General features: G+C 48.7%; 1 protein-coding gene across 1 annotated transcript; it reads left to right on the top strand.

Moving 5' to 3' along the window:
* The first annotated feature begins 362 nt into the window (after positions 1-362).
* Positions 363-21,483, top strand: DUSP3 (dual specificity phosphatase 3). The gene is made up of 3 exons (XM_081838304.1): positions 363-495; positions 12,097-12,323; positions 15,692-21,483. Exons 1-3 carry the CDS (start codon positions 374-376, stop codon positions 15,898-15,900), a joined length of 558 nt encoding a protein of 185 aa, XP_081694430.1. The 5' UTR covers positions 363-373; the 3' UTR covers positions 15,901-21,483.
* Positions 21,484-24,307: the final 2,824 nt, after the last annotated feature.

The following is a 24,307-nucleotide window of genomic DNA, read 5'->3' as shown; positions in this document are numbered from 1 at the left end:
TTCAGGAGGGCACCTGTAGCTTTAAACCATAAACACCAAGATTTAACGGATCCGGAGTAAAAAAACAAAAACGGAAGGAAAGCTATTTTGGCCCGTGTGTGTGATTGCGGTGCAAATCGGTGACTCCCGAATGGAGCAACTGGGCGCGCTCTTGATGGCCTAAGGGAGCGAGGTGGCGGGTGGAAACGGGTCCTCGGGGCGGCCGCGCTTTTCTGGCGCTGCGCCCAGGGCGCACGAACTCGTCCGCTTCCTCCCGGCCTGGCGCTGGGAGTTGCCCGGCGCGCACCAGCTGATCGCCGCCCCTCCTATCAGGCCGGGCCCGGGGAAAGGAGCGGGGAGGCAGCCCTGCCCATAGCGGCGGGGCGAGCGAGCCATGTCAGAGTTCCAGATTTCGGTGGAAGAGCTCAACGACCTGCTGGCCAACGGCAGCGGCTGCTACAGCCTCCCCAGCGCGCACAGCAACGAGGTGGCGCCCCGGATCCACGTGGGCAACGCGTGAGTTTCTCCCCCAAACCTCAACCCCCACCCCCACCCCGCCAGCGCCCTCCCCTCCTCGGTTTGGGGGGGGGGGAGCAAGAACACCCTACCCCAATCCATGAGGATGTCTGTAGGCCTAGGAAAGAGCGACAGATGAAAACTGGGGCGAGGGGGGGTCAGGTTGAGGACGGCGGGGTGGGCTGGAAAACGGGGAGGCCGTTGCTGGTGGGGGTGGGATGCAAGGGGTGGGGGGCAGAGAATGAGTCCTTCACCCACTGCGGGGAAAGGAAGGTCCTTAATTCCAGTAACAGGGCTAGGGACCTCCACCCCCCTCCCCGCGTGCTATTTATTACAGTTGACAGGTTTTGTTGCCGTCATCGTGCTATAGTTGAACCTCTTCTTAGGGCTGTGGGGCAGCTAAGTGTTCATTGCCCTGTGGGTTGGAGCAGCTGCTGCTCCCATGTTAAAGTTTGGGGGACTGAAGGCAAGTGATTGCCGCTCGTCCAAATGCCTGCAGGTGATTGGAACCCAGGCCCCTGCCAAACCGATGGAGGGCAAAGGAGAGGCGAGAGACTCTGGGACGCTAAATTTGCTGCGTACAAATATATGAAGCTGATTTGATATGCTCTTGGTCTTATCTGCACCCATATTGTCTACTCTGACTGGCAGAGGCTCTCCAGGGTCTCAGGTTCAGCCTTTTCCAACTCCTGCAATCCTTCAGATGCCCGAAATGCCAGGAATCGAAGATGTGACCTTCTGTTCAACCCAAGGGGGCAGCTTCCCCCGCCATCAAGTAAATAAATAAAAATACTGAACTAACTGACCCATCATGTCACAGATAGCTTGGCTCTGGCCCGTCTGCCCCCCCCCCCAACATAAATCCTGAACCCCTGGCATGAATCCTGGTTGCGCCAATGTGTTCAACCCTGAGATTTGGTTATGTCATGTTGAGAGAAATGCATTCTGTGGCTGTGTACACACCACACATTTAAAGCACCCCCGCCAAGAATCCTGGTAACTGTAGCTCCTCTCTCACAGAGCCGTAATTCCCAGTATCCTTAAGAAACAATAATTCCCAGTATTCTTTGGGGGAAGCACTGGTGGGTAAAACCCAAGTCCACAATCTGCAAAATAAAAACAGGTATACTTCTGTTTCGTGAGAGAAGAGGGAGGGAGAGGTCTTTGGAACAGGTTGAGTGCAAGTAACCAAACTTCAGTGATAGTTTTGGCAACTGGTAAACCATTTTGACATCTTGTTCCAGGAAGTTAAACTCTGTTTGTTGCACTAGCGGCTGCCTCCGCATCTCCTTAGGACTAAGCACTGGGATGTTTCTACAAGTGATGTTTCAAAAACCCTGACTTCTGCCTTCCTCGTATCTGTAAATTGTATGAGAAAGCTTTGTTGGCTGGCGTGTACCTTGGCTTCCGTCAGGGCTTTGCAACCTGCTCTTTGCTCTTAACTTTTGGAAGATGGTAAAGATTTGCAGGTCCCATTAAACACTTTTAATAGGGTAGGAATTGGCCCAAGTCTTTCTGTGCACGTATCTGGAAGGGAAACTTTAGGGCATCTGTCTGTTTCGAGAGACAATAAAATATGCCTTTTGGGAGTTAAAACCAAACTGCTGGAGAATCACAGCGCCTGCTGTGGCTGCAGAGACTGGTAAGATGTAACTATCACAGAATCGTAGAGTTGGGAGGGACCCTGCGGATCATCTAGTTCAACCCCCTGCAATGTAGGAAAACGCAGCTGTCCCATACAGGAATCAAACCTGCAACCTTGGTGTTATCAGCACCATGCTGTAACCAACTCAGCTATGCTGCCTCCCAACCTTTCAAGTCAAGTCAACAACTCATCTGTAATTGGACTTCAATTTACACCATCCCTAACCATTGGCAATGATGGCTGGGGCTGATGGGAGTTGGTTTCTTGTTTCTGCCCTAAAATAAGCCCCCTTCTCACCCTCTTCCAGCTCCATCTTCCTTCCTTGCAGCCTGGTATTTCCGGAAAGCAAGTAGGTTTGGGTGTGTCGCCTTCTTACGTATTTGGAAATGCATGAGCTTATATGCAAGGCACAGCCATAAAATTAGGCTGCCCAGCTCAGTATTTTCTCTCTCTCACTGACCGGGGCCACTTCCAAATGACCTCTGATTTATTTGTGGGAAGGTTAGCTGGCGTTGCGTCAAGCAAGTACGTTTCCCCTCTCATTATTTGCAAAAGGTCCAATCCTTTGGGAAAGTGGGTTTGCTGTGCAAGGGCCTCCCGATCCACCATAATTGGACAGCCCAAATTTGCTGGCGTCCCGCTCAAAAACAGCGATGTTCTGGAACCTGCTGCATTTGTACGCTCTAAGCGCTGAGCTTTGGCCTTTTCACATAAAGTCACCTGTAAATAACAAAACAGTATCGTGGCATTTTCTAGGCCAGCTGGCTTACTGTAGTAAGAAGGCAGGTTTTATATATTTGCAATCTGCGGTCTGAAAACGACTCATGGTTTCCCTCGTTGTAAGTTTAGCAGACCTTCCAGGTGTCCCTATTTTCCAGGGACAGCCCCAGATTTACAGAAGTTGCCCCGGTTTCTGATTTGATCCCAGAATGTCCCAATTTTCCTTAGGACGTTCCTATTTCAATCAGATAAATGTCAGAGGGTACGGAGTTATGCGACCCCCCGAGCCAAGGAGATACTGTACAACCTTTAGAAGGCAGCCTTTGTAGAAGGAAGCTTTTTTAATTTTTTAATTTTTTAATTTCATTTTTATATAGGTTGGAAGGCGCCCAGAGTGGCTGGGGCAACCCAGTCAGATGGGTGGGCTAGAAATCATTCTTATTATTAATATTATTATTATTGAATTGGACGTCCCTATTTGCATTGGAGAAATGTTGGAGGGCATGAGTTGAGGCCTGGATCCGTCCATACAGTGGGATGAAAAATCCTGAAGTGACAAGATGGAATGTACTTCTTCAGATCGCTAAAGGGAAATGAATGCTCGCCTAGATTTTTATTTTATTTTAAACCAAACAAAAACTTGTTACAAGAAGAAAATCAGCAGAGCAGATAAGAGGCTGACTAGAACTTTGCTTTGCTCGTCCATCCTTCTGCTGTCAGGGAGCTTTTTACATTGCAGGGGGTTGCATTTCAAAATGGCTGCCCCCTTGCTCATTCCTTCACCTCAGAGCTTTCCTGCCTCGTTCCGCTGCAGGCGTAGACCTCAGTTTAGCCCTCCGTTTATAGTACTTTCTGGGGTGCCCTGTGAATGGTGCCTGGATCACCTTTGTGAAAAGGCCATGTGTAGCCCTATTCCAGTTCAACCAGTTCAACCAGAGGCAAACGTCGTAGAATTGTAAATTTGTGGCGTTGGAAGGAACCCTTAGGGTCACCCAACTCCCTGCAATGCAGGAATCTCAACTAAAGAACCGCCAAACATTAAGTGGACCTTTTGGACTGAGCTGCTGAAGCTCGTAGGCCGCAGGTTTAGCCACAGATCAACTCTAACCTAGCCCTAGTTCTGCCATCCAGAAATGTCAGGCAATAATTATATGAACACAGGATTTGTACGTATGGATTTATACGTTTTGGGCTGGGAGATATATCAATATATTGTCCAAAACCGGTTTGAAGTCCATATTGCGATACGGGTTTCATAATTTTTGACCTGGCAATATATCACGAATCATGGTGTGTGTGTGTGTGTGTGTGTGTGTGTGCTCTATGTAAAAATCACAATGCGGGAAAAACTGTGAAGCCAGCCAGTGCCTCTACACAGCTCCATCCTTATTTCAGACATCGGACTCAGCTACATCGGCAAAGAAAAAGCACTTTATATGCGTCGTATATATGCATTATAACACTGTGACACCAGGTGACGCTGTGGAGTTCCGTTTTTGCAAGCTTATATATGAGTTTCTAACACTCCGGCCATTGCCACTTATGCCAGCTGCAGGAAGCATAACTGTAACTGACCAGAAGGGAGACCTGTCCCTATTGTGAGACAGCAAACCTCTCCTTTGCGGAGTCAGCGTTTCTAAGCCCATCGATGTCAATGGGCTTTCGGCCACTTAACTCTGGCAGCGTGAGGCCATGCAGTGTCCAAGGGGGAATGATTAACGTCACTAGGTGCCCGATTTGGGAAATTGCCCTTGGCACCAGCTTGCCCCCTTCAGGCTTCTACTTGCCAAGCTTCTACTTGAATAGGGATTGATTATCCCTTAAGATCCTGTAATTACCTTGAGGCGTTGGCGGTTGTGGCTGGAAAAGAAGGAACGTCTTCCTCTGCTGGCGCTGTGTGCCTTTATGCGAATGGGGATATTAATCCCTGTCTGTGAGCACATAGGGTGCGAGGCCCTCCAGATGGGGTCCAGCTGGAGTCAAACAATATTTTGGGGTCACAGGCTCCCCATCCCGGCAAAGACCCAGAGGTCATAATGGCTGCGCAAGGTCTGGTCTTATGTGTGCAGTGTTGGAAGCTGTGGGTAGGCAGATACTTTTAAGTTCACGTGCTCTTAAATCCTGGTACCCTCAGGACATAATTGCCACTTACTATTTTACATTGCTCTTTTAATTTCCAAAGCACTTTGAAAAGTTTTGTGTCTTTCCAACAATAACCCGACACCATGCCCAACCGCGGTGTGCATACTGCTAACTGTAGTTAATAACCCAAACCCTAGTTTGAGCATGGAAATGTACAAGCAAACCATTTTTAGACTACTTGCCTGTTTTCCCTGATCATCTTGATCAGTATTCCAGTTTCTTGTTGCATCAGCCTCGAGGCAGATCAACAGCCCTTTGGTTTGTTGAGTCTGACAACATGCAAAACATGTTCCAGGCCTTTGGCTAATTAAGCAATCTATGGCATTTTAAACTGGAGGGAGGTGGTTTTGTTTGTTATGGTGGTATGCATTTTTGTGTTTTTATATTGTAAACTGCTTTGTGATCCTTGGATGAAGGGCAGTACAGTCATACCTTGGAACTCGGATGCCTTGGTACATGTATGTTTTGGCTCCCGAACGATCAAAAACCGGAAGTGATTGTTCCGGTTTTTGAACGTGCTTTGGAACCCGAACATCCGACACGGCTTCCAATTGGCTGCAGGACCTTCCTGCAGCTAGCCGGAAGCCGTGCCTTGTTTTCCAAACGTTTTGGAAGTTGAACGGACATCCTGAACGGATTCCGTTTGACTTCCAAGGTACCACTGTATAGAAATTTTATTAATAAAAATAATGATGATAACAACAACAACAACACACATGCAGTGGCTTGCAAACTCACTCCAGACCATGGTTTCTGATTATGATTTGCTGGTAGGGTTGAAAACCATGGTTTGTCAAGTCAAACATTGCTCCAAACCATGGTTCACTATTCTTTTGCATGATGTCTGTGAGTTAGATTTACATTTGAGGTGACCTTGTTGATTTTCCTAAGCTCACACAGTGAGTACTTGGCAGAGGAGGGAACTTGAACCCAGGTCTTTCAGCACAGTGGTGGACCACTGTCTCTCAGTTAAGAAAAGAGAGAATTTGATGAAATACATTGGCGATTCTCAGTAGTGCAGATCCAGTTTCCTCTATCTTTATGTATTTAAAATCAGGAAGAAATGTTTGTTGTTGTTTTTTAAGTCAATGAAGAAGATGTTTGAAGAAGACATTGATTGGTACAAATGCTGACAAGGTCATTGATACAGGAGTGCTAACTAAGCAGGGCACCAATGAACTCTGTGCATTTTAATACAAGTCGAAGTAAAAGGTCAGCCTGCTCTGAACTAGAAATTCAGGATGCAGAATTGCAGTGTCTGCAAAAAGAAAAAGGAAAGAAAAAATAGGTAAACGGTCCAGGGAACACAGGAGCAAGGAGAGTTAATTAAAATCTGAAGGTTAGATAAAGGTGTAATTGAGGATGCCTCAACACTTTTGCTCCTACGTATGGTCCTAAGGAACAACCCAAAGGGTCTTCTCAGGCCCTTTTGTTTTTGTGCAGTAGATGCACTGCTGCCACACATTTGTTTGTGCATTATTATTTGATTATTGACGTAAAGCTCCCAAATTTATTTTGTATAGTTAAGTTTTTACCTCTATCTTCAGTACATTTTCTTTTCCTTTACAGTGGTACCTCAGGTTACATACGCTTCAGGTTACATATGCTTCAGGTTACAGACTCCGCTAACCCAGAAATAGTGCTTCAGGTTAAGAACTTTGCTTCAGGATGAGAACAGAAACTGTGCTCCGGTGGCGCGGCGGCAGCAGGAGGCCCCATTAGCTAAAGTGGTGCTTCAGGTTAAGAACAGTTTCAGGTTAAGAATGGACCTCCGGAATGAATTAAGTACTTAACCCGAGGTACCACTGTATTGCTATGGCTAGTGGCTGATGCCAATAAGAATTCTTCTGATTCTGATCCTTGTTTCTGCAGTACCCAAATTCTGCTCTTTTGCAGGGATATTGCAATTTCCCAGCAATTTCCCAGCTGCTGATAGCACACCTATTGCTACATGGGGTGTGGTGAGGATGTCGTGGACCTGAGTTGTCATTATCCTTGAGCAACACAACCCCTCCTCTTCGTCTCTCCCCCCCCCCCCATGGCATGTTGTGAACTATTGAAAAGTATTAACTCATTCACGGGACCATTTGCAAATCCTGTTTGTCAAGAGGGCCACATCCTCCAGGAGTTTCCCCCTCTGTAGATTGTTGTGGGAAGCATTTCCCGAAAACTTCAGGATCCCCACCTCTGTTGTGGAACTCCCCCTTAAAATTGTTGGCATCCGTCTGTCTCGAAAGACCATGGAGTGTGCCTCTGGGGCGCAAGCCTAGCCAGTGTGTAGGGAGGTCCTGGGCTGCCCAGATGATAAGACCCCCTCTATGGGCCTCACTGATGTGGTCCAAAGGAAAGCAGAGCAGTATGTTTGGCTTCAGGAGCTGCTGGAATGAGACGTACAAGGCGCCATCCAACCATCTTAAAGACTCTAAAGAGCCAGTGTGGTGTAGTGGTTAAGAGCGGTAGTCTCATAATCTGGGTACAGTGGTGCCTCGCAAGACGAAAATAATCCGTTCCGCGATTCTCTTCGTCTAGCGGTTTTTTCGTTTTGCGAAGCAAGCCCATTGACAGCTTAGTGGATTAGTGCTATTAGCGGTCTAGCGGCTTTTAGCGATCAGCTGAGAGGCGGCTTATCAGCGGAACAACTGATAAGCGGCTTAGCGGCTTAGGAAAGGGGGGGAGGGGAAAAAACCCGCGGGAACTCGCAATATTTTTCCGTCTTGCGAAGCAACCCCATAGGGAAATTCATTTAGCGAAGCGCATCCAAAACGGAAAACCCTTTCGTCTAGCGGGTTTTCCGTCTTGCGAGGCGTTCGTCTTGCGGGGCACCACTGTAACTGGGTTCGCGTCTCCGCTCCTCCACATGCAGCTGCTGGGTGACCTTGGGCCAGTCACACTTCTTTGAAGTCTCTCAGCCCCACTCACCTCACAGAGTGTTTGTTGTGGGAGAGGAAGGGAAAGGAGAATGTTTGCCGCTTTGAGACTCCTTAGGGTAGTGATAAGGCGGGATATCAAATCCAAACTCCCCCTCCTCCTCCTCCTCCTCCTCCTCCTCCTCCTCCTCCTCCTTCCTTCTTCCTCCTCCAGATTTGTGTAGGGTTTACACCTTAGCCTTTTCTGTTCCTGAAAACATCCCACAAGGCAGCAGAGGTTTAGGATCAGAGTTTTCCTCCTCCTAGATGGGCTACCTTCCCAGGTTGATGAGCCTCATCTGTCCTTACGTTAAAATAATAATGATACACAGTGGTTGAATCTGCAGAAAGGAAACAAAAATGCTATAAATAAGTAAGAAATTACCATTGTTACAGTGGTACCTCGGGTTACATACGCTTCAGGTTACAGACACTTCAGGTTACATACTCCGCTAACCCAGAAATAGTACCTCAGGTGAAGAACTTTGCTTCAGGATGAGAACAGAAATCGTGTGGTGCGGCGGTAGCAGCGGGAGGCCCCATTAGCTAAATTGGTGCTTCAGGTTAAGAACAATTTCAGGTTAAGAATGGACCTCCGGAACGAATTAAGTTCTTAACCCGAGGTACCACTGTAGACTCTCAGCCCAACCTACAATGTTGAGAGATAAGCTCAAGGGACAACATTGCAGCGTTAGTGCAGTCTCTCAGCTTTGGCTGAGCCTGGGGCTGCATCTAGACACATAAAAAACCCCCACAACATTTCAGGGAAACGCATTGTAAAGCTCATAACAGGAATTCATGTTGCCGAAGGATCAAACTCTACAGCCCCGTCTAATGCATTAAAAAATACTAACGTAGCTGAGTTCTGCAGTAGAGGTTTAATACCACACTACATCTCAGGGCTGCTGTAAACACAATGGTGTTTTAAACCTGGGAGATAGCACAGTCAGTAGAGCATGAGGCTCTTAATCTCAGGGTTGTGGGTTTGAACCCCACGTTGGGCGAAAGATCCCTGCATTTCAGTGGGATGGACTACATGACCCTTATGGTCCCTTCCAACTCTACGAAGTCTATGATTCTATGTGAAAGCAAGCTTTCGGGGGGCGGAGGTTGACCAGTGCTTCTTTTTGAAGACTACAAGGTCTATATCATGGGTAGGCAAACTAAGGTCCAGGGGCCAAATCTGGCCCAATCGCCTTCTAAATCCGGCCAGCAGACGGTCCGGTAATCAGCGTGTTTTTACATGAGGAGAATGTGCAGTTTTATTTAAAATGCATCTCGGTTATTTGTGGGTCATAGGAATTCGTTCATTCACCCACTGCCAAATATGGTCCAGCCCCCCACAAGGTCTGAGGCAGTGTTTCCCAACCGGTGTTCCGCGGCACACTAGTGTGCCGCGAGACGTTGCCTGGTGTGCCGTGGGAGGGAGGCGGGCGAGTCGGGCGGCGAGAGGCGGGGCGGCGGCGGCGAGCACACGCGGGGCGGCGAGCGAGCTCCCTCCCACATCCCATCGCTGCTCGCTTCGGCCGGCCGCCCCGTGCTCCGCGCTGGTGTTGGCCAGCCTTGCGCACCCGGGGGATCTCCCCCCGAGAGCGCAAGGCTTGCGGGTGGAAGCCGGCAGCACGGAGCACGGGGCGCCCTTTGGAGGCCGCCCCGTGCTCCGCGCTGGTGTTGGCCAGCCTTGCACACCCGGGGGATCTCCCCCCGAGAGCGCAAGGCTTGCGGGCGGCAGCTGGCAGCGCGGAGCACGGGGCGCCCTTCGGAGGCCATAATGTGCTCCGCGCTGGTGTTGGCCAGCCTTGCGCACCTGGGGGATCTCCCCCCGAGAGCGCAAGGCTTGCGGGCGGAAGCCGGCAGCGCGGAGCACGGGGCGCCCTTCGGAGGACACCCCGTGCTCCGCGCTGGTGTTGGCCAGCCTTGCGCACCCGGGGGGCGCGTGGGGCGCCCTGAAACAGAGGGTTCCCCATGCTGCGGACTGTAGCCTGCCGCCCGACGCGCGGGGCGCCCTGAAGCAGAGCGCCCCTCGCACCAGGTAGACATGGGCCAGCCCCACAAGCTCGGGGGACAGCGGGGAGGCGCAGCACCGCCATCCCACTGTTCCCCGACCTGGTTTGGGGGGGGGGAAATAAAGGAAATTCTTTTTCATTTATTTCCCCCCCCCCAAAAGTAGGTGCGTCCTATGGGACGGAGCGTCCTATGGGACGAAAAATACGGTACTTACTATTTCATAATAAAGTAATTATAAAATACTTTCTTTGTGTTTATTTGATGCCTATTAAAGAGAGTTACTTTATATATAGTCAATATAGGCACAGAGTTAATTTTTTAAACATTTTCTAATGGTGGTGTGCCTCGAGATTTTTTTCATGAAACAAGTGTGCCTTTGCCCAAAAAAGGTTGGGAAACACTGGTCTGAGGGACAGTGGACCGGCCCCCTGCTGAAAAAGTTTGCTGACCCCTGGTCTACATCTTTTGCTTTGGAATTTTGCCATTGCAATTGTGGCCTAGCCTAAATATGATTATACCTTCCTTCTGGGTTCCTGCCCTTGCTGGTGTTTGGCATTCTTTATCTGCCACTAAAGAAGATGGATTAGTCGAAACTCATCTGGCTTCAGATAATTGGCTTTGGGGAAATATTTGTTTCATGCAACTGCACATGTTATTTTATTTTAATTGATTTTTATATCCAATTTGTTCAGGGCCTTTGCATATGAAGATGAATCTATTGGCCACTGGGCTCTGATCAATTTTTTTTAAAAAAAATCGTTTCAAAGTTTTGTTTGTGTAATAGATTTCTATAATTCATGGGCTACCTTGGCTTTTTGTGTGTGTTCACAATGTATTGGTTGAGGAACCTATTCTCCTCGGCCACAGATCTGAATTTTCTACTCTGTGGCAAATCTTCTGTCCCTTAAGCCAGTCTTTTTATACCAAGAGGTTTCTGACATTTCTCTCACTGGTGACAAGCAGTCTCTCTCTTTGCTAGAGTAATATTCTGCAGAGGGTAATGTTGATCCGGTGGCTGGAGTAAAGTTACAAGACTTGCTAGGATGAGCTCCAGATTTAGAGTAGACAGGAGTTTATGGCCCTCTCTGGGGGCTGCAAGAAAGGTCTCCTCTCTCCCCCCACGCCTGACTGCCCTTCTCCAGAGCACACAAAAAGTGTTCGTTGTCCTCTATGGGGTTTGTGGATCAAGACCTTTTAGACAGGCCAATGGCTCAGTTCAAATGGTTGGTAAAGGTAAAGGGACCTCTGACCATTAGGTTCAGTAGCGGACGACTCTGGGGTTGCGGCGCTCATCTTGCTTTACTGGCCGAGGTAGCCGGTGTACAGCTTCCGGGTCATGTGGCCAGCATGACTAAGCCGCTTCTGGCGAACCAGAGCAGCGCATGGAAATGCCGTTTACCTTCCCGCTGCAGCAGTACCTATTTATTTACTTGCACTTTTTGGCGTGCTTTTGAACTGCTAGATTGGCAGGAGCAGGGACTGAGCAATGGGAGCTCACCCCGTGGCGGGGATTCAAACCACCAACCTTCTGATTGGCAAGTCCTAGGCTCTGTGGTTTAACGCACAGCGCCACCCGTATCCCTTTACATATCATAAATCCCTGCATATTTTACAAAAATACTTTTTCTAAAAAAACAAACCCCAAAAAACCCCAGAGTCCTTTTTGTTGGGGATAACTCAGATGGAAATTCCCAGGTGTCGGAAAAGGTTATTTATGTAGGCCACTACTGTGGCTCATGTTTTGTTAGCCCAAAAATGAAAAACGAGCGAAGTCCTGACTAAAGAATATTGGCAACTTAAACTGATGGAACATGTGCAGCTTGCGGACCTAACATATATAAGATAAGAGAAGAAGAGTGTACGTTTACAGAAGATTGGGGAATGTTTATTTGAATATATGGGGACAGTTTCGTTTGTTTGAAAACACTGGCAGCATTAAGACAAATTCAACAGTGTAAATAAGTTTTGATGGGTGTAATAATGGAATACTGAATGGTTAGCTTATATAAAATATGCAGGTATTTATGTTGTGCAAAATGAACCGTGGAAAGAGAGGAAGGGAAGTCATTGATATTTTAATGTTCTTTAAGTGAATGTTCTAAAATGTAAAACAGAAAATGTAATAAAAATTACACACACACATACACAAATATATGACGTGACTCAATCTTCCCGTTACAGGTTCATAGCCAAGAATGTTATGCGCCTGCAACGCCTGGGCATCACCCACATCCTGAACGCGGCAGAAGGCAAGTCTTTCATGCACGTGAACACCAATGCCGAGTTCTACGAAGGCACAGGCATCACTTATCACGGCATCAAGGCCAACGACACCCAGGAGTTCAACCTCAGCCGCTACTTTGAGGAAGCCGCCGATTTCATCGAGAAGGCGTTGGCACAGAAAGATGGTGAGAGGCACCTGTCGCAGCTGCAAGAACCTGTTCCTCCGCTATGGGAATGAACTGCTTGTCCTGCTGAACTGCATTCTGCTGCGTTCTCCAGGCCAAGCTACGGCATGGCCCTCCCTTGCTATTTCCTTGTCCCCTGCTTGCAGATGCATCTGGTTGCTCTTTGCGTTCCATGGTAGCCTTGAGCGCAAAGGAGGGCAGGCTGGAGAGTCTGAACCAATCCGGTGTCCTGCTTGCTGCATCAGGGAGTTGTAAGTCTAAAAACAGCAAGAGGACACTAGTTTGGGAATGGCGGTCTGGATCAGTGGCCTCTTAGTGCCTTGTCAATCTGGATTTTTGTGATCATTCTCATCTCCAGGATGTACCGTATTTTTCGCTCTATAAGGCGCACCAGACCATAAGACGCACCTAGTTTTTGGAGGAGGAAAACAAGAAAAGAAATATTCTGAATCTCAGAAGCCAGAGATTCTGGCTTCTGGGATAGCTGTGCAGCCTCCATTCGCTCCATAAGACGCACACACATTTCCCCATACTTTTTAGGAAGGAAAAAGTGAGTCTTATAGAGCACAAAATATGGTATGTGTGTGTTTGTGCGGAATTTAAGGGACATGAATTGAAGGGAATCAGCAGTAGCGTGGGAGGATTAGCAGGAGAAACATGTAAAGTATACCCCATTATTCTTGCCAAGAGTACAGCTTTTGTCTGCTAGCTGAGGATCGCTTTCAGACTGATGGTGGATTGTGTGCTTTTTTATATTTGAGCTGGGTTGTGCAGGCGGGAGCAGCAATGCTTCTTCTGAATGACATTCGCTGGAAACCACAGGAGGGGAGACAACCCTTCTGCTCAAATCCTGCTTCAAGGTTTCCCATATAAGTATCTGGCTTATACCAGTACGCTGGACTCAATGGGCCATTGGCTGCTTGATCCTCCTCCTCCTCAATTAATAATTTATTATTTATATCCTGCCCATCTGGTTGGGTTTCCCCAGCCACTCTGGCCAGCTCCCAACAGAATATTTAAAACATCAAACATTAAAATCTTCCCTAAACAGGGCTGCCTTCACATGTCTTCTAAAAGTCAGATAGTTGTTTATTTCTTTGACATCTGATGGGAGGGTGTTCCACATGGCGGGCGCCACCACCAAGAAGGCCCTCTTAGATTCTTACGAAGTGAAGAGTCGGGCCTTGGCTTTCAACTGCTTGTGGTTTGACAGCCTGTTTAAATCTGCTGTTGCTGATTCATTCATATTTTGAATCTGCGGCGCAGCTGTTTTCAAGTCCCCGGGCAGCTCAGTGGGTACCCCTTCTACATACACAGTTCTTCCAAACTGGCATTGGCATCTGCTAACCTTCGGCATTCCTTTCTCCATTAGGTTTGGGTTAGAAATTTGATTGTGTCTGCATTTTAAAGCGAATCTAACAACCTTTTTGCCTTCTGAAACAATGTGAGAATCTGGAGGGAACCAGGATTTTTTTTGGGGGGGGGGGGCGCTGGCTGGCTTGTGGCATAAGCTTTTGTGAGCTAGTTTCCAAGAAAGATTTATGCCATCATAGTCTTCAAGGGGACACAAGACTCATAGAATCTCATAATTGTAGAGTTGGAAGGGAACCGACGGTCATCTAGTCCAACCCCCTTTTTGTGGCTTAACGTGTTCCTATGCGGCCCACATGTGGCTTTGCTCTCGTTCCCCCGAAGGCAAAACTTCTCAGGCCCTCCTCTTTGGGCAATTTCGTAACTGGATCCCACCCGAAAATAGCGACAGCCTGGACAGTTTGTCCCTTTCCCACACCTCGAAGGAGATTTTGTTTCCCGAACAAAGAAAGCCAGTTGGGCCCTGTGGGTGAGTGAGAGTTCCCTGGAGTGTTGGAATTCTTGTCATTTGTTCTTGCTATTTAAGTGTTTCTATCCACAGCGAGAACCCAGAGCAGCTTGCAAAAAAAGAAAAGAAAAAGTATAATTAGAAAAGTTAAGATGTAAATTCACGAACCTTTACCTTTATTCCTGTCCTGGAGGTTACACATCATTTATGAATGTCCCTGTTTAAGACAGCCTAAATCCTTTCTGAATTAATAAAAAGTGAGGGGTTGAGACCCCCATGACTCCCCATCAGCCTGACTCATCTCTGCCTCTTGGCCTCCCTCATCCCACTCTCCTTCTGCTTCTGGACTGCTCTCTGCCACAGACTCTCCCTTCTCACTAAGCCCTGTTCCCTCTCCAGCTTCTGACACCTCCTCCTCCCAGCCTGCTCCCTCTGTCCACCCCCATGGTCATCCCACCACCGCTCCCTGGGCTCTGAGCCTTCTTCCCTTAGGGGTTTCTCAGTTTGTTGTGCCCACCTTTCCTCTGTGTCCAGCCTGTCCACAACAGCCAATGTAGATAGACAGCACTGCACTCGACGGACCAGTGGTAGGACTCGGTGGAAGACAGCTTCCTCTGATACCCTATCAAAATGGTGGGTGGCAGATTGTCACCTTCTCCCTTCAGAATCTCTCTTCTGTCTCTCCTCACCCCATTTTCTTTTGCAGCTTGCTAATCTCAGGGTTGTGGGTTCGAGCCCCACATTGGGCCAAAAGATTCCTGTATCGCAGCAGGTGGGACTAGATGATTCTCGTGGCCCCTTTCAACGCTACAATTCTGTGATTCTGTGTGTTCCCCCTTGGCATCAGGACTCCATTTTACACATTCTCTCTCTCTCTCTCTCTCTCTCTCTCTCTCTCTTTCTCTCTCTCTCTCTCTCTCTCTTTCTTTCTCTCTCTCTCTCTCTCTCACACACACACACACACACACACACACTTGCATATAGCTTCCATGAGCCCCCAGTTGTCACATATCCTGACTACACCGGCTTTTCTCTTTTCTTCTTCCCCACCAGTGTGATGTAGTGGTTAAGAGCGATACAGTGGTACCTCAGGTTACCTACGCTTCAGGTTACATACACTTCAGGTTAAACACTCTGCTAACCCAGAAATAGAGCTTCAGGTTAAGAACTTTGTTTCAGGATAAGAACAGAAATTATGCTCTGGCAGCGCGGCAGCAGTAGGAGGCCCCATTAGCTAAAGTGGTGCTTCAGGTTAAGAACAGTTTCAGGTTAAGAACGGACCTCCGGAACCAATTAAGTACTTAACCCAAGGTACCACTGTAGATTTGTAATCTGGTGAACTGGGTTCGCGTCTCCGCTCCTCCACATGCAGCTGCTGGGTGACCTTGGGCTAGTCACACTTCTCTGAAGTCTCTCAGCCTCACTCACCTCACAGAGTGTTTGTTGTGGGGGAGGAAGGGAAAGGAGAACGTTAGCCGCTTTGAGACTCCTTCGGGTAGGGATAAAGCAGGATATCAAATCCAAACTCTTCTTCTTCTTCCCCTTTTAGGCCGGGTGTTTGTCCACTGCCGTGAAGGCTACAGCCGCTCGCCGACGCTGGTCATCGCTTACCTCATGTTGCGGCAGAACATGGATGTCAAGAGCGCCGTCAGCATCGTCCGGCAGAAGCGGGAGATCGGCCCCAACGATGGCTTCCTCCGGCAGCTGTGCCAGCTCAACGACCGATTGGTGAAGGAAGGCAAGCTGAAGAAGCCGTAATGGCCGCCGCCGCTTGCCCTCTCTTGCCGGAACTCCCGTTCGTTGCTTTTGGTTGCCAGCTCCAACTGCCAGGCCGCGCGAGGGAGGCAGGGGTCCCCTTCTGGTTTCTCCTGCTGCCCTGGGTGGCACCAGAGGGCGCTGCTGCAATATTGAAACGCCCAGCGCCCAGGCGCCGGCTTGTCTCTTGTGTCTTTTTATTTTTAGTTTGGAATCCGCCCAATATAACGTGTGTGATTTTTGTGTGCGTGATTTTGTTTGGAGTCCCTTTTTGCACCACAGCTGTGAAGGCCTTTGATAAAGTCGAGTGTTCACGTTGCTAGATCACTGCCGGCGCAGATGGTCCTCACTTGCCGCCCTCTCTTGTGCTGTGCCACCTTGCAGACCCCGTGCCCACCCTCCCAACTCCTCTGGGGGTTAAATCTGGAGGGCCCTTTTCATTTACATGTCATGGGGCCAAGGGCTATCCCACCCCCTGGCCCAAACCTACCACTTTCATCCCTTGCTAACAGCATGTGCCAAAGGGTGGTAACTTAACAGAGTCAGGTTCCTAGTCCATATGGTCTCTGTGCAGGGTCCACCTGGGCTGCCGACCTTGGGCAAGCAAGCTGGTTAGGTGTTGGGCTCCTGGCTCGAACGCTTGGACCTTGCGAGGTTTTTCGGAGCCCGGAGTCCCACCTGGTTGAGCCCTGCTTGTCATCTGACCCCCACTCGGCTTCTACCTACGTTCCGCTGCTTAGCTGTGATTCTATGCACCATCACTCTTGGGTTGTGTTTTTCTCTCTCATCCAAATGAGGCTGCAGCAATTAGAGAAATAGGCTCCTAACGGGAGCAAACCCAGAGCAGATGGGAAGCAGGCAGGAGCGCAGAGCCGGTTGCCTACACACACACACACACACACACACACACACACACTTTCCCCACCTTTTTCTTTTAGAGAAGCACCGTCTGCCCCATATCTCCCCCACTCACGCTTGGTCTGACCTCTCGGAGCATTACGAGATGGGGAAGTCGCATTACTGTAAATAGATAGAAACACACTCTCTGCTAACCATGTAATCTTTTTGTATATTCGCTGTGTTTCATATGAGTATCTGGATATATAATATATATAGATATATATATACATAATACACTGATATAATATATATAAAATATTCACACAAGCAATGAAGAAAAGCCATTTGAGAACACGCTATCGAGGCAAGTAGCCTTTTGTATATAGATCGTTGATAATAGCTGTACTCACGTTTTTTGTGTGTCCAAAGCAGATTTACTATGATTATTATTTGAAGGCCAATGCGGTAGCGGTTTGGGATCCTGTGCCCAGGAATGTGTCGGGTGGCGCACCAGCCGCATGCAGCCTCTGACGTCTCGGGGAGTCGTAGGACAAAGTCACGAGGTTGTTGCCTCTGCCTAAATGTGTTTGGCGTGAAAGGGTATGTGTGTCAGTGCTTAGCTATACTCAAAGGATGTTGTCTGCTGGTCCAATAAGGTAGTGATGGGGAATCATGTGATCCAGCAGGGCCAATGAGAAGGGATGATGGGAATTGTAGTTCCGACAACATCCAATGGGTCACTCCTGCAATCGGTGATATTGGCAATCAGTTTGTTGTTGTTTTTTTGGCCTGGCCTCCTCCAGTGATGGCAGTTTTGAAATCCTCCATTGTGGAAGTGAAACGAATGAGGTCAAATAAGCTGATCTGTAAAGATGTGCTCTCTCTCCCTCTCTCTTGGCCTCAAGTACACACAACCTTGTTTTGAGTGTAGGGATTCTCCTTGTTTCTGGCTACGCACCGTATTTTCCTGTGTAGAAGACGATGTTTTCTTTCCTTAATTTTTTTGAGTAAAAAATGGGGGGCAGGCTGCCTTATGCATGGTTTTCAGCGTGGCGAACAACAACTTGGAGGGTGATTGCCCCCCAAAAGCTCAAGAGCTTTGGCAACCCCAAAAATATTGATTTCTTAATGTTGGCTTCAGAAAAACAGGAGTCTTCTTCTACATGGGAAATACATGGTGTTTGCTCCATGTGGTAGAGCTGAGCTGATATTTCGCTGGATGGGTTTTTCTGAGCTCTTTTTCTTCTCTGCCTTAGAAACAGAGGGTGCTTCCTTTTGCAGGTATCCTACAACTGCAATACCCCAGATCACCACTAGGTTGGAGACATTGTGTAGGATGCAGAAAGGCAGACCGCAACTGTGTTTGGGGTGTTGGGAACGGGGTTGGAGCCCCTTCAACAGCAGAGCACGTGATCTGTGTCTAAAAAGGTTCCAGGATCAGTCCCTGGCATCCCCAGGTAGAGCTGAAAAGGACCTCCCCTTTAGAAAGAGCTGCTACCAGCCCGTGTAGCCAGTACTGAGCTGGGTGGGCCAGAGCTTCGACCATGTTTAAGACGGCTTCCAGTGTTCCTAACCAGCTCTATTGGGATCGCTTTCCCCAGTTCATTTCTCTTCTGTTCGGGTCTCGGAACAGGGTAGAGGGAGGTCAAAGGGTTGGGCTTTGACCTCTTGCTGCAGCGAGGGTGGGTGAATTCGTGCATTTCAGTTTCTCATTTTCCCAATCCTCAATTCATCACACCGAAAGCCCTTGCCAAAATTCACCAGTATTTTGGTGTGCATTTCCCCACCCCACCCCAACACTAATATAATATACGTTTGTTTGGGTGTTATTTTAACCTGCAGTGCATATATTCCTGCATGCATTTTTCAGCTGGAGAACGGCACTGCAGAAATCCACAGAGGTGCGGATTTTTTGAAGGATAGCTGCTGCATATTGGGGTTTTTTTTGGGGGGGGGGGGAATGAGACTCAGATAGCTTTGCAATGAAATGACCATAGCCGGACTCCCCTGTTGTCATCTGAAGACCACCTTAAAGAGCAGGAAGCAGGGCGAGGGGCGGCAGAGGCTAAGAAAAAGAGATCTCGCTTTAGGGCCTAGCATTGTAGGAGGTCCAGACCTAGGTCTTTCCAGGGGTCAGTAGGTTAGATCAGCGAACAGGACAGCGAGTCTGTTTGGGAATGGGAAGCATGACTTCAAATCCTTGATCTCGCCACTCTTTGCCTTGTGTGGGTTACCAGGCTGCTATCAGCTACACGACCGAGGCTGGGAGTCCTGTTATTGTACTATAATTCCCATCATCCCTGACCACTGACCATGCTGGCTGGGGGTGATTTGAACTGCAGGGATTGCTTCATTTTGAAGGTATCCCTTAGCTTCTGTCGAGCCAATGTGGCTTCGTGTTTACCCCCCAAAGTTCAGAGCCCTGGAAATTTGGACCGGGGAGACCCAGGTGCAAACCGTCGTTCACCACCCCCACTGAAGCAAAGTTGCTGTTGCTCAGTCTGGCCTACCTTGCAGGGATATTGTAACGGTTAAAAAAAGATGGGAGTGCTTGCTTTGCTATTCCTTATTTCTTCCAAGAAGCTCAATCTAACAAAACTCCCTTTTCTCCTGTGTGGCTTCCCCAGAGCATCCTTTGCACTCATAAATATTTGTAGTACCTGTTCTTCCCCTTATGGCAGCCTTTCTTGAGCTTGAGTCCCCAGATGTTGTTGGGCTACAACTCCCATCATCCCTGACCACTCGTCCTGTTAGCTAGCGATGATGGGAGTTGTAGTCCAACAACATCTGGGGGCCCAAGCTTGAGAAAGGCTGCCTTAGGGCCCAGTGCAGCTTTAGGCTGAAGTAGGAAATAAACCTGGTTGTCTGGGTCTCGGGAGGAATGTTCTAAAAACAGCCAATTCCAAAACAGTACCTTTCGGAGTGTGTTTATGGCCAGCAAGTGAAGTCCTAGCTGTTATGAGTGCTAGGGGTAAGTTTTCAAGTTGCACGAGACTAAAGGGAGGCCAAAGCCAGCTTCAAGCTAGCACAGGAAGTCAATGGAGAAGAGACTCTCTGGTTCATTTTTAAGTTGGTTTTGGGCTTTCGCTCAGTATGTGTGTTTCTTTAGATTTTCTCTCTGGGCTCAGACTTAGTGGCGAAGAAACTTTTTACCCTCCTTGGTAGAGAAGCGATTCATCACTCTGGATAGATACCTGAGTAACCCAGGGGTTTTTTTGTTTTTTGTTTTGCCCTTGTAGCTGCAACTGGGCTGTAGCGGCGCACCCGCTCAAAAGCAATAGTTTGTGGGCAAAGAGAGACGTTCACGCTCTCTTTTGAACTCAGGTTTGATTCCGTGCAACTTTTATGAGAACGTGTGGCCTTGCTTTATTTATTTCTTTATTTCCGCTGCAAGTGGGGCAGGCGGCCCCATCGATAGACAGTGCACTGCCCCCCCTCCAGAAAATCCTGTTGTGACACCCTTGCCTTCAAGATTTCACCCGGAGGCCTGGAATGTGGGAAGGCCCTCGGAAGCACGTGCAGAGTGCTTTTCTGAACACCTGACCTTGGGGCCCATGGGATTTGTTTGAAGTCGGAGCCACTGGGTTCAAAAGCGCATCTTCCCCATAGTCTGGAGCCCTGCACACTTAAACAAAGACAAAAAACGGCCCACTGCCAACTCTCACTGCCTTGTTTCTTGCCAGCCTTTTTAGCGAGGAGTCAAGTCTTCCTTTTTTCAACCTGGGAGGAGGAAGAGGAGCCTTGGGTTGGTGACAGAGCACACGCTTCTCATGCAGAAAGTCTCAGGTTCGACACCCCCCCCCAGCATCTCCACTTAAAAGTCTCCGTCTGCGGAGAGCTGCTTCCAGTCAGAACAGACAGCCCTGAGCAAGGTGGATCTTCATTTTGGTGCAAGGTAGTTTCAAGCGCTTGTCAGGGTGGAGTGCTGTCTCTGGATCGCTTGCAAACTTGCCTATGCCGAGTTAGGATGGAGGGCTGCCATTCTACAGTATATACCGTATTTTTTGCTCTATAAGACTCACTTTTTTCCCTCCTAAAAAGTAAGGGGAAATGTGTGTGCGTCTTATGGAGCGAATGCAGGCTGCGCAGCTATCACAGAAGCCAGAACAGCAAGAGGGATTGCTGTTTTCACTGCGTAGTGATCCCTCTTGCTGTTCTGGCTTCTGAGATTCAGAATATTTTTTTTCTTGTTTTTCTCCTCCAAAAACTAGGTGCATCTTGTGGTCTGGTGCATCTTATAGAGCGAAAAATACGGTATGCATTTTTATTCAGGAGTCAGCCCGGTTGCCTGAACCAAGTGAAATCTGAGCAAACGTACATCAGGATCGGGTTCTGCAGCTGAGGCCCTTTTATGCGCAAGCAAGTCCCTTTTTGAAATCCACGGGACATGCTCTGAGCAAGCCCGGTTCTGTCAGCAGGCTGCATGTTGGGGCTTGGCAATGGCTTCCCTGCAGACTGTGTTGACTCCTGTCTGCCGAAGCTCCAAGTGCCTGGATGTTGGAGGGTGTAGCGTTCGCCAGGAATGAGCGGTTCAGAATTAATGTATTTGGGGAAGGGGCTACCACAGTGAGAAAAAGTGGAAGGGGCTGAGCGGTCATTGGGCAGTGCCCACCTTGGGTGATGGAGGGGGAAATAAGTTGCCAGAAGGATGTGTGTTGCCATCTTTTATAAGTTTGGTGTGATTGTTTTCTCTTGTGGGAGGAGAGATGACCCACCAGTTTCCAATAAAGTATTTGTGTGGCATTACACTCCTCTGATGTGTGTCTTTTGTGGGTGTGTAGGGGGAATGTGGGGTTTGCCTGGGACCCCCTCTACCCCCAAAAAGGGGGATGAAAAGAGGGACACCTATTGCACCCCCTCCAACATTTCTCAGCCGTAATTTTATATATATATATATATTATTATTTTTACCAACAACCAAAACCCAACAGGCCGCTGATACATTGAGTATACATAATCAATAATAACATATTCAGATTGACCATATGTACAATTCCATATACATTAACACTCCTCGCTCCACAAGGTTTATTTAACTTTTAACATTTTAATTGCCCCAAATTGTTCAAATCTACCCAAATAATTCAATATCTTCTCAGACCAATCCTCCTCTTTCTCTCTGACTTTAAACCCTTTCATTCTGTGTATCTTCACAGTTAGATATTCTAAAATTATAATATTATTCAGTTTTTTCCTCCATTGGTTCACCCCTAGCTCTTCTGCATTTTTCCAATTACTCGCTATAACCTGTCTGGCTGCAGTTACCATCAATTTTACCCATTTACATTCCTCTTTTGTTTTTAACTCGGTGCTACTCAGGCTAATAAGAACCATTAATTTAGATATTTCCACCTTCCTACCCACAATTTCCGATATTTCTATACCAATCTGTTTCCAAAATTCATGAACTAACGGACAATCCCACCACATATTTCTCACCCGTAAATACGGACATCCTTCAGAAAGGGCAAGCGGGACAAATTTGGGATCAAATCGGAAACAGGGACACCTATAATTCTGGGACCGTCCCTGGCAAATCAGGACACTGGGACGGTTTCTCTTCATCCGCTGACTCCAGGAAGGGTGCAATAATAACTTTAACCTCTGAGGCCGGTTCCAAACACTCCTTATTTCTCAAATGTCCAGGGATTTTTGGTCCATGAGGCCACAGCAAATGCTATGGGCGCCGTCCAGGCCCGGTAGACGACAATTAGCATTGTCTAGAGCAGCGGTTCTCAACCTGTGGATCCCCAGATGTTGTTGGACTACAACTCCCATTATCCCTGAGCTCTGGCCTTGCTAGCTAGGGGTGATGGGAGTTGTAGTTCAACAACATCTGGGGACCCACAGGTTGAGAACCGCTGCTCTAGATCAGTGTTTCCCAACCTTGGGTCTCCAGCTGTTTTTGGACTACAACTCCCATCATCCTTTGCTAGCAAGACCAATGGTCAGGGATGATGCGAATTGTAGTCCAACAGCAGCTGGAGACCCAAGGTTGAGAAACACTGCTCTAGATATTGTAGCCCACTCTTCATCCAGAGATGGGGAGATGAAAATAGCGGGATCGCTCTCTGCCCGAATATGCCAGCAAATTCATGGCAATGTTATATACAGTGACCCTACTGTGTGCACACTGCTTCATAGAATCATAAAATTGTAGGGTTGGAAGAAACACCAAGGGTCTTCTAGTCCAACCCCCTGCAATGTGGGTGTGATGGCCTGGGACTTGGGCTCGGACTCGGAACCAGAGGGGTCACAGTCCACATCGGATCCTTTGCCTCAGGTGGCATCTGAACCAAGTCTGGGGCCTGATTCTGAAGAGTCCCAGTCTGCACAGGTTCCCCTGCAACAAACACCAGCTGGGCTGAGTCAGGGGCCTGAGCCTGCCCTGGCTCCAGATGCAGGGATTACCTTGTTGCCTTCAGCTGGGCCATCACTTACAGCTGTTCCACTACTGGTTGGGTCATGGGAGGCTGAGGTGGCCCCTGGGTCTAGTAACCCACTGACATCTCCCGAGCTGACTCAGGTCTGAGAGAAGGAGAGACCTGAGTACAGTGGTACCTCGGGTTAAGTACTTAATTCATTCCAGAGGTCTGTTCTTAACCTGAAACTGTTCTTAACCTGAAGCACCACTTTAGCTAATGGGGCCTCCTGCTGCTGCCGTGCCGCCGGAGCACGATTTCTGTTCTTATCCTGAAGCAAAGTTCTTAACCTGAAGCACTATTTCTGGGTTAGCGGAGTCTGTAACCTGAAGCGTATGTAACCTGAAGCGTATGTAACCCGAGGTACCACTGTACTCACAGGAGGAGTGCTTGCCTTCGGGCGAAACAGGGAGGTGAGTTGCCGCGGGATCAGGACCCGCCATTACCCTTGTCAGAGATAAAAGGCTGTTGGACCCAGCCCCAGGTTGCGGGGGCAACATTTCTGTTTGCCAGAAGCTGCCTGAGATCCTGTGCCTGACCTTGCCTGGTTTGCTGCCTCGTATCCTGCCTGGGACGCGGGTGGCGCTGTGGGTAAAAGCCTCAGCGCCTAGGGCTTGCCGATCGAAAGGTCGGCGGTTCGAATCCCCGCGGCGGGGTGTGCTCCCGCTGCTCGGTCCCAGCGCCTGCCAACCTAGCAGTTCGAAAGCACCCCCAGGTGCAAGTAGATAAATAGGGACCGCTTACTGGCGGGAAGGTAAACGGCGTTTCCGTGTGCTGCGCTGGCTCGCCAGATGCAGCTTGTCACGCTGGCCACGTGACCTGGAAGTGTCTCCGGACAGCGCTGGCCCCCGGCCTCTTGAGTGAGATGGGCGCACAACCCTAGAGTCTGTCAAGACTGGCCCGTACGGGCAGGGGTACCCTTTACCTTTATCCTGCCTGCCTGACTCCTCATGGAACCCTTGGATTTGGGACCGGACCTGGACCGTGCTACCCCTGTTATCCCCGGGCCCAGCACAGCAGGGATCTCGGCTAAAGCATCCATGACAGATGGCCATCCAACCTCTGCCTAAAAACCTCCAAGGAAGGAGAGTTCACAACCTCCCGAGGGAGCCCCTTCCACTGTTGAACAGCTCTTACTGTCATTTAAA

The sequence above is a fragment of the Podarcis erhardii genome (assembly GCF_964252035.2).
Source record: "Podarcis erhardii genome assembly, chromosome: 13".
NCBI classification, from domain to species: domain Eukaryota; kingdom Metazoa; phylum Chordata; class Lepidosauria; order Squamata; family Lacertidae; genus Podarcis; species Podarcis erhardii.
The sequence above is the reverse complement of the archived record's forward strand: the minus strand, read 5'-3'. Positions and strand labels throughout refer to the sequence as shown.

What these genes read in the sequence shown, in the direction of transcription:
- DUSP3 (XM_081838304.1), top strand. Translation starts at nt 374, where the DNA reads ATGTCAGAGTTCCAGATTTCGGTGGAAGAGCTCAACGACCTGCTGGCC. An exon ending in CGGATCCACGTGGGCAACGC is followed by an intron (nt 496 to 12,096) that starts GTGAGTTTCTCC and finishes TTCCCGTTACAG; the next exon opens with GTTCATAGCCAAGAATGTTA. An exon ending in GGCGTTGGCACAGAAAGATG is followed by an intron (nt 12,324 to 15,691) that starts GTGAGAGGCACC and finishes TTCCCCTTTTAG; the next exon opens with GCCGGGTGTTTGTCCACTGC.